General features: G+C 43.2%; 1 protein-coding gene across 15 annotated transcripts in view; it reads left to right on the top strand.

Annotated features, from left to right (window-relative positions):
- ADGRL3 (adhesion G protein-coupled receptor L3) overlaps nt 1-16,482 on the top strand; it is a 1,180,558-nt gene that overhangs the window by 787,083 nt on the left and 376,993 nt on the right. For all 15 annotated transcript variants that reach the window (XR_012754627.1, XM_075352554.1, XM_075352542.1 and 12 more), the window contains one exon: nt 12,912-13,132. Coding sequence is in view for 14 of the 15 variants with exons in the window: in XM_075352554.1 (XP_075208669.1) it covers nt 12,912-13,132 (221 nt within the window). In the remaining variant the exon portion in view is untranslated. The remainder of the gene's footprint in view (nt 1-12,911; nt 13,133-16,482) is intronic.

Below are 16,482 nucleotides of genomic sequence, written 5' to 3'. Positions count from 1 at the left end.
TGCATTTGTATTCAGCGCCCCATCCTCCCCCGGAGTAAATACTTTGTAGGACCACCTTTTCTAGCAATAACTACATGTCGTTTTGGGTATGTCTCTACCAGCTTTGCACATCTAGAGACTGAAATTTTTGCCCATTTTTCTTTGCAAAATAGCTCTATTTCAGTGAGATCGTATAGAGTATCTGTGAACTGCAATTTTTAAGTTTTCCCACAGATTCTCATTGAGATTTAGGTCTGGACTGTGTCTGGGCCATTCACACACATGAATGTGTTTTGATGTAAACCATTCCATTGTGGTTCTGGTAGTATAATTAGGGTCCTTGTCTTCCTGGAAGGTGAACCTACTCTCCAGAGTCAAGTATTTTGCAGCCTCTGACAGGTTTTCTTCCAGGATTGCCCTGTATTGAGCTCCATCCATCTTCCCATCAACTCTGATAACCTTCCCTGTCCCTGCTGTATACATGCATCACCACAGCATGATGCTGCCACTACCATCAGGTTTGATATTGGGGATGGTGGTTTTAGGGTGGTTATTGAGCCCCCCTAGCCTAAAAATAGCAGCCAGCGCCCACCCCTGAATTGTCGCATCCATTAGATGCAACAATTTGGGAGCTTTATCGGGCTCATCTTGATTGCCCTGGCAATCAGTGTAATATAAGGGGTTAATGACTGCTGTGATTTGTCAAAAAATCACAGCTATAATCAAGCCTGAGGTTAGTAATGGGGAGGGGGTCCTATGGTAAAGCTGCTGTCTTCTTTACCTTGGTTTATATAAAAAATAGAGCAGCTTCCTCTCTTTTTTTTTATTATTTAAATAAATCCTTTAAAAACACGGCCTGGGTCCGACCTATTGTTCATAACCAGTCAAGGTAAAGGAGACAGCCAGGGCTGGTATTATCAGGCTATTATAGTCCATGGTTATTGGGCACTTCCCAGTTTAAAAATAGCAGCCCACAGCTGCCCCAGATGTGGAGAATCCATTAGATGTGCCAATTCTGGCTCTTTTCCTCATTCTACCAGATCGCCCTGGTGCAGTGGTAATCAGATTGAACTGACAGCTGCAATCAAGCCCAGGTGTTAGTAATGGGTAGGAATCTGTCAGACTCCCCCATTACTAACCCAGTATGTGTAGAGTTAAAATACACACACACAGGAAAAAAATAATTTATTTGATTAAAGGCTCCCCCACAATCCCTCATTCACCAATTTATTAATTAAAAAAAATTCCTTGAAGTTCCAACTTGATCCGATTGGGAATAAAGAGTCCCCCACACACCCTCGTTCACCAATTTAGTCATTAAAAAAATCTTCAAAGTTGCAACTTACTCTAATGGTATAATGTCCCACGACACCTATCAAATCCTATGGAGCTTCGTTCTAAGAACGTTCTCAGAATGCAGCTCGATAGGTCACTCTCAGTCAGTGGCAGCCTAGAATTTTTCATGAGACACTTTATCGTTCAGGTTCGCTCATCCCTAGCAGCGAGCACAAAACTCATGATCATGTTCTTCTTTCCTAGTCAATGTGGATACATAGCTTGTGCATCAGTCCATAGCTGAGAAACTGAGAAGTAATGGTCCTGGTGCAAGAGAAGCTGTTTACTCTAATTACTCTATCTTCTCTGAGTTATTGTCCACTAACAGCTTCTGCCACTGATTCTTTGTTTCTCTGAGATTCTGTTTCAGTTTCAGCTCCAATAACAGCACTACAGGAACTCGCTATCAAACTGTTCCTTCCTTACATCTACAGCTGTCTGACCCGTAAAAGAATCAAGTGGTCTACTTATAATTGAATTCCCTTCACTTTTCTACATTCTTCTGCACAGTCAGCTAAACCGAATCTGTAAGCTAAAAAAAAAAGCAATTTACCTGCAGTGTTAATCTGCAAATAAACCCTTACATAATAGTAAGTTTGGTGCCAGTGTATAGATTGATCTGAGGAACTGAGCCTATAATATACCTAGGACATGCTCCCAGTGATATATGACACACAAATGATTGTGGCGGGTCAATAGGTTAATATGGCAGCTGGAGGCCTAATGAAAAAACCCATTGCCTGCAGCTAGGCTTCATAAGATAATGTTAGTTTCGTTACATACTTTACTTCAATACTGTAATGTTTAATTGATCACTGATTCAGATGTTTGCTGAGCAAGCTGACAATCAAGATGCAGGGAGAGTGATTATAGCTAGGGATGAGCGAACGTTTTCAGTAAAGGTTCACCAATTTCAAATTCGGTACAAGCCTGAGCTTTTTTATTCGAGTTCGGCAAATGCTAGCCCCTCCCCCAAAAGTCAGTAATCTTCATTTTTGTTTGTTTTCTGCCCCCAAACGCTGGCCTTGTGTCCAAAAATGCTTTTTTAATAGCATTATGTACTTTTGGATAGTATTGTGGTGCTGTTTGATGTGCTGTTTGATGTGGGCATGTGTAAAATCAGTGGAGGAGGTGGAGACTCTGGACTGGGAGAAGTCAGACGCACACGGTGCAATTTTTTTACATAACTTTATTTGTGGATGTTGCTGCAGCCAATCACGGTGCAGCCAACATCTACAAGGTTCAGACAGAAGGGCTTCTGTGATTTGCTGCCTAAAGGTGGTGTCACACACAGCGACGACGACAATGACGTCGCTGCTACGTCACCATTTTCTGTGACGTTGCAGCGACGTCCCGTCGCTGTCGCTGTGTGTGACATCCAGCAACGACCTGGCCCCTGCTGTGAGGTCGTTGCTCATTGCTGAATGTCCTGCTTCATTTTTTCGTCGTCGCTCTCCCGCTGTGAAGCACACATCGCTGTGTGTGACAGCGAGAGAGTGATGAAATGAAGCGAGCAGGGAGCAGGAGCCAGCGTCTGGCAGCTGCGGAAAGCTGTAGCCACTGTAAACATCGGGTAACCAAGGGAAGACCTTTCCGTGGTTACCCGATATTTACCTTCGTTACCAGCCTCCGCCGCTCTTGCTGCTAGTGCCGGCTCCTGCTCTGTGCACATGTAGCTGCAGTACACATCGGGTTAATTAACCCTATGTGTACTGTAGCTAGGAGAGCAAGGAGCCAGCGCTAAGCAGTGTGCGCGGCTCCCTGCTCTCTGCACTGTGACATGTAGCTGCAGTATACATCGGGTTAATTAACCCGATGTGTACTGTAGCTAGGAGAGCAAGGAGGCAGCGCTAAGCAGTGTGCGCGGCTCCCTGCTCTCTGCACATGTAGCGACGTTATGATCGCTGCTGCGTCGCTGTGTTTGACAGCTAAGCAGCGATCATAACAGCGACTTACAAGGTCGCTGTTAAGTCACAGAAAATGGTGACGTAACAGCGATGTCGTTGTCGCTATGTGTGACACCAGCTTAAGCCACATGTGCTTGTGCTCATAATTCGTGGACATGTTGGCTCTGCACCATTTTGTGGATGTGAAACATTAGGGAAGCTGCTGACGGGGGTATTAGACAGTGAGCTTAGTTAGGGGTTTAATGCTAGGTAATTCAGATAGATAGGAGAGCGATAGTTTACAATAGGAACGTGCAGTGTAGGTGAGCTTAGCTACGGGTTTAATTCTGGGTAGTTCACATAGATAGGAGAGGAATAGTTTACAATAGGGATGTGTAGTGTAGGGAAAGGTGTGTGCCACATATCGGCACATTTCATGATCGTAATAAGGATTGATACTTGTAGTGCCTGCTGAAGATTTGCCAGTGAAGCATGTGAGTAAGTATTGCTACATATTACTGGCTGCTGAAAAGTATGCAACACAGTCATGGGTCTTATTACTTGATGCGTGGCCTAAAAAAAATAGTAAGTGAAGTGTCTAAAAAGTGGTTCTTGTCAATTTTAATTACTTGGTGAAAAATCTGCAAACACAGTTCTAGGTATTGTTACTTGTTAGTGCCTGGCAAAAAAATATTCCTAGGGAAGTATATAAAAAGTGGCTCTGGACAATATTAATTGCTTGCTGAAAATTACAAAAACACACTTATAGGTATTGGTAGTTAGCCGTGTGTGGCCAAAAAAGTTGCTAGGAAAGTATCTAAAAAGTGGTTCTTGCCAATTTTAATTGCCTGGTCAAAATTCTGCAAATACAGTTATAGTTTCCTCAGAAGTAACTGTAGCGTGTATGGAGCAGGCTAAGCCTATTTTTACCTAGCCATAAACTGTCTGCAACAGCACTAGCTGGAGCTAACTGTGATTGCTGTTGTTAACCATTGAAATGTAAATCAATATCATTAGTGTTTCAATGGCCTTCTTGTTGTTCTCCCAGCGGTGATGCTGCTTTCTTAGTTTTCCTCCGAGAATGCAAATTACACAATATACTGCAATACTGTAGTATAAGTGATCAAATGATAGCATGTTAAAGTTCCCTAGGTAGACTAAAAAATAAAGTAAAATGAAAAAAATGTGTTTATCCCCTATAACAACGATATTCATTTTTTTGGTTTTCATTTCTTCCTTCCCTTCTTCCATCACTTTTTTATTCTCCCGTCAATATAGCCATATGAGGGCTTGTTTTTTGTGGGACAAGTTGTACTTTTGAATGACACCATTCATTCTGCCCCATATTGTACTAAAAAATGGGAAGAAAATGCTAAGTGCAGTGAATTTGCAAAAAAAAACCTGCAATTACAAAATTGTTTTGGTGGGGTTTTATTTATCATGTTCACTATATAATAAAACTGACCAAGGAGTATGATTCTCCAGGTTGATACGAGTTCATGGATACTAAACCTGTATAGTCTCATTTTTTTGTAGTTGGTGAAAAAAAATTCAGACGTTTGTAAAAAAAAGAAAAAAAGAATAGTGCTTATTTTTTGCGTCTTGAGCTGCCGTTTTTAATTATACCACTTTTGGGTAGATGCAATGTTTTCATCGCCTGTTAACATTTTAATGCAACGTTCCCCAGGGTATGTCTGCAGCAATGCGCCTATGTACACATACATATTATTATTATTTATTACTATAGCGCCATTTATTCCATGGCGCTTTACATGTGAAAAGGGGTATACATAGTAGGGACAAGTACAATAATCATAAGCAAAACAAGGCACATACTGATACAGGAGAAGAGAGGACTCTGCCCATGAGGGCTCACAGTCTACAAGGGATTGGTGAGGATACAGTAGGTGAGAGTATAGATGGTCGTGTGATGCTATAGTGGACTGAGGGTATCGGCAGGTTGTAGGCTTATTGGAAGAGGAGGGTCTTCAGGTTCCTTTTGAAGCTTGTCAAGGTAGGCGAGAGTCTGATATGTTGTGCAGAGTATTCCAAAGTATGGGAATGCATGGGAGAAATCTTGGATACGGAGATTAGAGGGGAGTAGAGAAGGAGACCTTGTGAGGATCGAAGGTTACCTTTGGGTAAGTACCGAGAGACTAGGTTACAAATGTAAGGAGGAGACAGGTTGTGGATGGCTTTGTATGTCATGGTTAGGGTTTTGAACTGGAGTTGTTAAGCAATGGGAAGCCAGTGTAGAAATTGGCAGAGAAGAGAGGTCGGGTAGTAGCGGGGGGACATTGTGGAATAGTCGGGCAGCATAGTTTATTATTATTATTATTATTATTATTTATTTATAGAGTACCATTGAGTTTAGAATAGATTGTGGGGGTGCAAGACTGTTAAAAGGGAGGCCAGAGAGCAGTAGGTTGCAATAGTCCAGGCAGGAGATAATACACTAGGGTTTTTGCATCTTCTTGGGAAAAGAATGTACGAATCTGGAAATATTTTTGAGTTGGAGTCGGCAGGAGGTGAAGAGGGCTTTGATGTGTGGCTTGAAAGAGAGCAGAGTCTAAAGTTACTGCCAGGCAGCGAGCACATGGGACTGGGGAAAGTAAGCAGCCATTGACTTTGATGGATAGGTCAGTTGGGCGGGGGTTGAGTGAGGAGGAGAAGGAAAGATAATGAATACTGTTTTGTCCATGTTCAGTTTTAGAAATCGAGCAGCAAAAAAGGATGAAAGGATGAAATGACAGACAGATATTGTGGGATTCTATTTAGCAAGGAGGTGATGTCAGGTCCAAAGAGGTAGATCTGCATATCATCAGCGTAGAGGTGATGCTGAAAGCCGTGGGATTCTATAAGCTGTCCAAGACCAAAGGTGTAGATGGAGAACAGCAGTGGTCCAAGAACTGAACCTTGGGGGACACTGACAGATAGGGAGCGAGATGAGGAAGTGAGAGTGGAAGATGCTGAAAGTTCGGTCGGTTAGGTATGAGGAGATCCAAGATAGCGCCAAGTCTGTGATACCCAGAGACAAAAGAATCTGTAGTAGGAGGGAGTGGTCTACTGTGTCAAAGGCAGAGGACAGGTCCAGGAGAAGGAAAACAGAGTAGTGTCACTTGGCTTTGGCGGTTAGTAAGTCATTGGTGACTTTAGTTAGGGCAGTTTCAGTGGAATGATGCAGTCAGAAGCCAAATTGTAGCCAGTCAAAGAGGGAGCAGTAAGAGAAGTGTGAGGAAGATGGACATGCTGTTCCAGTAGTTTTGAAGCATAGGGGAGAAGTAATATGGGGCAATAGTTTGACACAGAGGAAGGGTCAAGGTTGGGCTGTTTGAAGATGGGTATGATGGAGACATGTTTAAAGCATGAAGGGAATACACCAGTTGTTATTGATAGTTTGAAGAGATTGGTTAGGGTTGTGATGAAGATTGTGGTGAGATTGGGGATGAGGTGGGATGGGAGTGGGTCAAGTGGACAGGTGGTGAAATGTGATCTTGAGAGTAGAGTGCAAAGATAATCTTCTGTAATGATAGAGAAGCTGGATTTGGAGGAAGGCTGAGTTGTTATGATGATCGGCTGTGGGGATTGTGGATCAAAGCTTGCTCTGATGTTGTCAATCTTCAGGCGTCAGCTGAAATGAGAGGAGAGGGAGGTGGTGCCAGGGGACGGAGGAGAGAGTTGAAAATGTTGAATAGCTGTTTAGAGTTGTGAGATAGAGAGGATATGAGGGATTTGAAGTAGATTTGTTTTGCAGCAGTGAGTGCTGACTTTAAAGTGGTAAGGGACTGTTTGTGTGACGCCCCTGGACTATCGGGTCGTCACAGGGTATTTCACAATTTGCCCTCCCGTGCAATAAATATCTGACTCCTTCTTGGTTGTGGGTCCCTAACTACATGGTGTTGCCTACATCACCTGATTAAAATCCTAGGTACACTCTACACTACACCCACCAGACACACCAGTGGATGGCCTGAGTGGAATAGGGTCGTCCACTTGGGGCATTGGTTAAGGGGAGGTCAGAAGTGTCAGCAGTAGGAGAGCAGAGTGTTGGAAGTGAAGGAGAGAGGAGGTCAGGAGCTGGGCTCCTTGGAGACACCTAGGTAGCAGACGGTGGTCTGGACCTAGTAGGAGCTGGACCCCCGGTTGCAGGGGATCGTGACATGGGGCACGGTACTGTCGAGGAGCACAACCGGCGGCCTTGTACCATCACCGGACTGGGACCAGGGCATGATGGGGTACATGGACCCTAGGTCAGGGAGTAGCTTCAGGCAACCTGACAATTTACCCGACGAGAATGGAGCCTTCAAGATCCGCTCTCCACCTGCTCCAAAATCGGGGTACTAGCGCAACGAGGGGGATAGGACTTTCCACTAAAACGGTCCAGGAAATCCCAAGCGTGAACCCTGACAGCAAGCTACCACAGTTAGCCATACTGGGGAGCCAGACCCGACTAGTTCTATACCACCAGAACCAACATAGAAGTGAACTTAGTGCCAGGAGGAAGGTCACGGATCACCAGGCAGCACCATTGGGGACGGGACCCGAACTAGCTCCCCTTAGCGGCAGCGGTATACAGAACTTTGGTTTATCCAGTTGTCTGTGTCAGCTTACTGTACTGAGTGAGTACGAAAGTGACCTCCTTCGCACCCAACGGCACTCCCCAGACACCATCACCAAGTTCCGGGGCATTCCCTTACCCATGGAGGGTTCTAACACCTGGCTGCCCCATTCTATCGCACCCGGGTACTCCCAACTGCAGCGGTGGTACTCCACATTACCACATACCACAGGTGGCGTCATGAACTTTAACACAATCCCCTGTAAATACACCCTTCATTTGAGTGGCCGCACGACCCCCGGGTCCCGACACCCCTCAAGCCACCGCGGATCTGGATCCGAGCAGCCTGGCTGCTGACACGGGGGCGGCACATTTGTATATGATGAAGTTCTCGGTGGAATGAGACTTCTTCCATCTACGTTCAGCAATTCTGTAAGCCCGTCTCAGTTCTTTAGTCTGGCTTGTGTGCCAAGGTTGCCTGTTGATTGTGTGGGTGTGAAAGTTTGTGGATGGGGGATTGCATACTTGGAGAAGAAAGGGAAGAGAATGTTAGTAGGTTGTGGTCAGATAGTGGGAGTGGTGAGTTTGAGACGTTGGATAGGGAACAGAAACGAGTGAAGATGAGATCAAGCATGTGGCCATCTTTGTGACTAGCTGCAGAGGACCATTGGGTGAGGCCGAAGTTTATATTTATATGCTAAGTGGTTTCATCCTTCTGTCCAACCTTCCTCCCAATCCTTGACTTTCTGTCATCCTGTGTTTTTAACTATTTACAGTATATTGTTCCAATAAAGATGTTTTGATATTTTGTAGTATATACTCCTTGTTCTCCTTTCTTATCAATGACCAGTAGAAGTAGCTAAAAATACTCTACTGTGTCCATAATAGGGAATATGCACTATAATTACAATTTAAACAGTATTTACGGTACTTTACGCCATACATGAAGCAAATTTCCGCTTTCAGGTATAAAGCACATTACAATTTTGACTAAAATGTACATGCATTATTCAAAAGGTGCTATGGTCACCTTACACTTTCTTCCACATCCCCTTTTTTTAATGATTGCCATTCTCAGCAATCTATACAGAAACCTGATAGATATAAAGACAACATAAAGGAAACACATCCTATAAATGTTCTATGATAATGCCATGTAACTATATCTGCCAATAAAAGTATACCTCTCTCCTCTTATCTTAATCTTTGTACCCACACAAAAATCCAATGGCAACTTCTTGGCACTTGATTCTGAGGTAGGCTAATGTACAGGAATCTCTAAGGCACATCACAGTCCTTGTAGATAGATGGAGATGAAAGTAATTATAGCCATTTCTGGTTACAAACAGGCACTACAATAAGTTTCAATATAGTTTAGCCATTAAAGTGATGCAAACAAAGTCCTTTTGTAAAATAAAGCCTCTATGTCCTATGGGGTATTGAGAAACATTCTTCTAAACCATTAACCCTAGAAGTCCCAGAGAGGGGTCATTTAACATTTCTACCATTGAAACCCTATGGAGCTCAAAAATCCTGGGACTTCTAGTGTTAAGTTACTTGGTCAGCAGGTTTTTGCTTTGCATTCTGAGAGCAGTCAGCGCTGAGACCTTGATTACAGTGATGCAGTGATGTACACTTAATGGGTTGCTGGGTGCCATTGTGATAAATATCACTGTTTTCTTTTGCTGCTATAACCCCCTCTACACACATACACACATATACATACAAACACACACACACACACACACACACAGCTGGTATGGCATGCACTTAACACCTATTCTTCTTGTGATAATCTCCTGCGGGTATAAGGAAAGATTGATTGTATTGAAACTACAGCAAGCTAATTAGCAAGTGACACATCATTGGAATTAGGCATGCTCATTAGTGATGAGCAAACCCGTGGATATTTGTGATCGCCAAACTAGCATTAACTAAAAAAAATTGGCTTCGCTAGCAGAATTTGACCTTGGATGATGAACCCCATATAAGTCTAAAGGCCCTGTCACACACAGAGATAAATCTGCGGCAGATCTGTGGTTGCAGTGAAATTGTGGACAATCAATGCCAGGTTTGTGGCTGTGTACAAATGGAACAATATGTCCATGATTTCACTGCAACCACAGATCTGCCAAAGATTTATCTCTGTGTGTGACGGGGCCTTTAGAGACCCGATTTTATGTGTTATAAAATGATGTTAGTAAGGGCTGTAGGGGCTGTAAAAGAAAGAAAATGAGGAATAAAGCAGGACAGTTATACTTACCAACCTTCCCCGCGGCTGTAACACTGCTACCAGGTCCGAAACATTTTCACTGCTTCCCCTGCCCACCATTAGTCCCGAAGTCTGTGATTGGTTGTAGTCAGACTGCACTCCCAACCTCTGTAACAGCTTCTGTGATTGATTGGAATCACACATGCTGTCTGAGTCCCTATGGTGGTGTAAAAAGGGAGTAGGAGGAGAAAGGCTTAACCACCACATATGATGCATCAGACAGGCAACTTCTTTGGGAAATATGGTGATTTATTTCTACGTGTTTCGGAGCAATAGCTTATTTTTCAGGAAATATCACAGATGTTCATCATATACAAGGGGATATATAGAACTAGAAAAAATTCAAAACAAGGCGCTCAGGATACGGGCCGGTCACCTGATCGCCTTCATATATTAAAAAACAATAAAAGAACATAAAAATACATTGAATGGTGATCTGTCATGACTGAAGCTTGAAAAGCACAACAGAGAACATTAAAAAAAACTTTAAAATACCTTTAGATTGGTAACTAGTATATTAACGGAGTAAAAAAAGAGAGAAAAAGGATGTGTGTTTGAGATTAGATCCTACATCTAAACTGATTAAACAGACAGGGTGATGTAATTAAATTCTCTGAGCTATATTGTGGAGGAGAAGAAGCAAGAAAACAAAACTCATAATAAGTTTTTTTAATGGGAAAAATGTTAAATTAATGTGAAGGATCTGGCTTGAACCTATGAATGTGCAATGTATAGAGGGGAACAAACAGCATGAGCCGTAGGGAAACAGTATATAGTGGAAGATTGGAACTGACATGTACTGTGCATAAAAAAGGAGGGGGATTGGTAGTGGTAGTGAAATATATCAACAATTATTTCCAAAAAAAGGGTTTCTATAAAAATATAAAAGCTCTAAAAGAAATGATTTTAAAAAGAAAATTCTAGTGCTAAGAATCAATGATATAGGGTGTGCTAGTGTTGATACCTTCGATCTCTGAGCTCTTGGGGAAAGTTCATAAAGAGACTATCCTCCACAGTTTAATTATCAGGTTGCGGGAAGCTACTCCCTGATCAAGGGTCCAGTACCCAGCTGTGCTCGGTACCGGTTCGGTTACTAGGTACTCCGGTGCCAACCGTTCCCCAAAACTAAGCCTGGCACCTTTCTCCAATACTCTGCGACCGGGTCTCCGACTTCTTCAGTCCCAGACCACCGAGTGCGACCTGGCCAACGTCTCCCAGGGAGCTCCAACTCCCTCAGCTTCTCACTCTCTGAGGTCTACCACTCAACTGACTCTGCCCCTCCCATCAGTCTGTCTGACCCCTAGGTGGGTGGCCCTGTTCCAGCTACACCACCCACTGGTGTGCCTGACAGGGTGTGGTGTGAGTTGTGATTTGGATTTGCATGCTGATGGAGCAATACCAAAAGTTAGGCTCCCGAAACCATGGGGGGTTGAGTCCTGCACCAGAAGGAAAGATGTACAGTACCCTGTGACACCCTGACTAGTTCAGGGGCATCACAATTGCGTCACAGGGCCTCTGGTGGCCATTTAAATTGCGCTATCACATTTTGACAGTGCGATCTAAGGGGTTAACAGGCACGGCTGGATTTCAGATCCACCCACACCTGTTAGTTGCACATGTCTGCTGTTTAAATCAGCAGACATGTGCAGGGATCACCGCTGGCTCACCGCAGCAGCTGGCGGTGATTACCCTGACATAATTTACGATGTACCAGTACACCCTTGGTCATGGAGTGGTTAAACAAAAAATAACATGTCTGAGAGAGACAGAATTCTTACTTGTTGGTAGGTAATCAAATACTTATTTTATGCAACAAAATGCAAATCAATTATTTAAAAATCATACAGTGTGATTTTCTGGATTTTGGGGGGGGATTCAGTCTGAGGGGTACTTTGCACACTACGACATCGCAAGCCGATGCTTGCGATGCCGAGCGCGATAGTCCCCGCCCTCGTCGCAGCAGCGATATCTTGTGATAGCTGCCGTAGCGAACATTATCGCTACGACAGTGTCACACGCACTCACCTACCCTGCGATGTTGCTGTGGCCGGCGACTGCCTCCTTCCTAAGGGGGCGGGTCGTGTGGCGTCACAGCGACGTCACACGGCTGGCGGCCAATTGAAGCGGAGGGGCGGAGATGAGCGGGACGTAAACATCCCGCCCACCTCCGTCCTTCCGCATAGCTGGCGTGAGCCGCGGTGACGCAGGTAAGCTGATGTTCCTCGCTCCTGCGGCTTCACACACAGCGATGTGTGCTGCCGTAGGGGAACGAGGAACAACATCTTACCGTCGCTGCAGGGACATTATGAAAATGTCGGACACTACACCGATGATACGATTACGACGCATTTGCACTCGTTAATCGTATCAAAAAGGATTTACACACTACGATATTGACAGCGACGCCGGATGTGCGTCACTTTCGATTTGACCTCACCGACATCGCAGCTGCGATGTCGTAGTGTGCAAATAAACCCTTACAGTTGAAGTGAACTTACAATAAAAATTACAGACCTCTCCATTTTTTGTAAGAGGGAAAACTTGAAAAACTGGCTTTGTATCAAATACTTATTTTTCCCACTGTATGTCATCACTATCAAAACCATTGGTATCCTGGAATGTTGTTCACAGCCCAAAAGCTAAAACATAAAGTCGATATTCATAAAATGTGACTGCATGGAAAACACATACAAAACCAACTGGATTTCTTTTCATATTTCTCTCAAGCTCTTTGAAAAGTAAAAGTAGTATTCTGGTACTAGTCTTTTATAACACTTCCTCTGAGTTTTCTGGTTCTATGTCCATTATTATGGTACTTCATTACTTACTGAGTAAATGTTTGATTACTGATTTTGGTCTGTTTATACTTTTTTTTCCATAGATTGCCTGTGCTGTGTTTGCTGCACTTCTCCATTTTTTCTTCTTGGCTGCATTTACGTGGATGTTCCTTGAGGGAGTTCAACTATACATCATGCTGGTTGAGGTCTTTGAAAGTGAAAATTCTAAAAGGAAATATTTCTATCTAGTTGGCTATGGGATGCCTGCTCTTATTGTGTCCGTGTCTGCAGCAGTAGATTATAAAAGTTACGGAACAGATAAAGTGTAAGTACGATATAAAAACATTTTTCTTATATGTCACTCTTTTGTAATTCAAATTAGGGTTTAATTTATCAAATCTCCTTGTAAGACAGCACAGCAAAATTTTCAAGATGGTTAAATAGAAGAGATATGCAAAAGCTTTTATTGCTTAAGGCCTCCATTGTCATAACAGACTACCTAAAGGGACCTCATTACAGTAATATTATATTTTGCAAACATAGATTATGTATTGTTCTGAAACATATGTTGCTATTAAACATTGCATTTGCACATGTACTATCACTCTTTGACACATGGCTGACGTTTTTAGACCAACCAGGGTCTGGACACACAACAAAAATACAAACCAAACAACGGTACAACAGGTAGGGGGGAACACCAGGAACACAATAACAATGGTGGACCCTAGCTCTAGTGAGAGGGGTAGATGGGCACCTCCTGCACTCACTTGCTGCTGACCTTATACTTATAACCAGGCCCTAAACAGTCTCCTCAACTCTCACCGAACAGGAACCTGAGACCCTAAGAAAAACCTTGTAGTGGCCCTGGCTAGTGCATTGGCTGGTGGCAGACACTAGCTCCACCGCTGCACTACTACCCACAGGGAAAGGAAAGACGAACAGGGGAAAACAACAAAGGATAAAGTTCAAATGCAAGAACAAGCCATGACAAGTCCTTACAACAATGCAGCCAGAGAACAAATGGCTTTGTATCTTCAGCAGGGATTGCTGGGTAACACCTCTATTTAACCTGAATGGGGTGACTACAAATCTACTGCAGCTGACACCCTCAGCTAGAGACTACTGGAGAAGCTGAGAGCAGAAAAACTGACATTAACCATGTGGATAACCCGATAGAGATGAGAAGCTGTCACTAGTCTCTAAAAACAGGTTGACAATCGTGACAGTACCCCCTTTAATGAGATGCCTCCTGACTCTCATGACCGGTAACAATGTCCACCTCAAATGTGCACAGGTCCCTCCGGATACCAGTAGGAGACACAACGCACTTCCAGAGCAAGGACCTGTGGACTACATTGTTATGATCCAGTAACCATGGAAGATTACAAAAAAATCCCATTAGTAGAAAAACACCAAGAAAGACAAGAGTAGTTGGAACCTGAGCTGACTGCAATCACCTAATAATCAGTCCACACTAGAAGTAGCCATGGAGCATTCCTAAACACCTAGACGCCACGTCACAGCTGGAGAAACTAGCTACACCTCACAGATGGAAATGAGGAAATGTACCTTGCCTCAGAGAAGTCCCTAAAGGAATAGCCAGCCCCCGACATATAGAGATTATGGTGATGTAGGAAAACACGATACACAGATAGGAAAAATAGATTTAGCAAAGGCGAGGCCCGACTATCTAGATACAAAGAAAAGAAAAGGAAACTGATTGCGGTCAGTACAAACCCTGCAGAAAAATACCAATCTCCTGATAGTAAAAATGGCTCTGGAGGTCACACAACCTCACCCCACTATATCAGGTACTCTTGTAAATAATGGGAGAAACAAAATACCAAAAAAACACAAAAATACACAAGTGCAAATAATCAAGTTTGACATGTAGAATCTCCCTTTTCTTGCAGAAGAGCTAGGCAATGGGGAACTCCCATGCTCACCAAACTAGAAAGCTAGAAAACAGATTCAAACCAAAACAAAAAGAAAAACAAACACCCTAAGGTGTAAATCAGGAGCAAAGCAAAAGCTTGCAAACTTATCAACAGAGGTCTTGCACAGAAAGACAGGGAAGACAGAACTCCAAGCCAGGTTCAGAGACTCAGGAAAATTCAACTATCACCGGCGCCAGCAAGGTAAAAAGTGCTCTCCAATATACACCAGGCTTGTCTGCAATAGGACTTCCTTAATTCCTAATTCCTAAGTCACAGACTCAACTTCACTACTATTCAGGCCACCAGAGGGAGCTCTAAAACAGCATCCACACAGACGACATTCACAACACTACATCATGGGTGTTAAATGTTGGAGGTAGCTCCAGCAGTACGGCCATAGGGTGAAGGATGTCAGTTACCCTAAAAGGACCAATAAACGTTGAGCTTAGAGCCCCATACACACACTTCCACCTAATGTTTTTAGTGGACACCCACATATAGTCATTCTTAGGCAGGTCTGGACCTGAACGTTTATTTCCACATGTGCACCTGGAAATAGAGGAAAAACTCCAGACAGAACCGACAACAGAAGAGTCTTTCTGTCCATTCAACATCTTACACTCCAGTACCACACACTTAGTGGTAACAGCACTCACACAATCACCTCTACCAGGGTTGCATTGAGGCCTACTCTTCCCCTGAGGTGGGGGAAGTACACTGTTTCTTTTCCTGGATACCTGGCAAACAGGGTGGTGGGATAAGTACCGCAGAGATGGTAATATAATGCCTTATAAAGCTCTGATCCCTGGGGGCCATAACATCTGAGGCCATTTTTGCCTTTTTGAAAAATGAAAAAATCTTCTGATGAGCTCCGTTATCCACTAGTATGGAGTGAAACGCGTTGAGATATGAGAGATATGATAAGATCCCAAAAATGAAATGAGATCACAATGAAATGAGATCATAAGGATTCTATGTTAAAAGAAAATTGATGGATGTTCTCTAGGCACACATGATACAGACTTACAGATAAGTGCAAAGCCTAATTTTTGAATTACAGCATTATTCCTGAGATTTAAGACTCTCTTTGAAGTTTGGAAATGTTATTTGTTTCTAAGGACAGAATATTTTCCTACTCACCCCTCTTTTGATTATTGATGCTATTTCGGTTGGAAGTACTGTTAGTCTTCCACTCTATACCTCTCAAATTGTCTTCAGTGAAGTGGTTCAGACTATTCTAGTTATTCACTATATGTGTTATTGTTTTGTTTGTCTTGGTCTAAAAAAACTCTTTTTAATGTATATGAATAAAGATAAAAAATTTTAAAGTTTTTTCACTTAAAGTGAATAGGTATTTTTCTGATATAACGCCGATTTGAGATACCATCTAAAATTAAGTTTCTGAGATCTTTTTCATATACGTAGTAGACCCAGACTTATATGCCTGAAAATGGTGAAAGACAGAGCACACGCTGACTCCGTCTGCTCCATTATAGTCAATGGCTCCGTCGGCACATGCGTCCAAAACATGTTTTGTTTTCGAACGGATGCCCCGATGGTACCAGTGAACATAGGTAAAAATGCAATGTGAAAGCGGCCTTATAGTCAATGGTCCCGTCGGTGTATGCGTCTGAAACCCGTTTTGTGGGGGTGTTCGGATGGAAGCTCCGACGGGACCACTGAACATAGGTAAAAATGCAATGGGAAGGAGCCCTAAGAAAAACCCTGTAGTGGC

This window comes from Anomaloglossus baeobatrachus, chromosome 1, assembly GCF_048569485.1.
Source record: "Anomaloglossus baeobatrachus isolate aAnoBae1 chromosome 1, aAnoBae1.hap1, whole genome shotgun sequence".
Classification (NCBI taxonomy): Eukaryota; Metazoa; Chordata; class Amphibia; order Anura; family Aromobatidae; genus Anomaloglossus; species Anomaloglossus baeobatrachus.
This window is presented reverse-complemented; position numbering and strand designations above follow the sequence as displayed.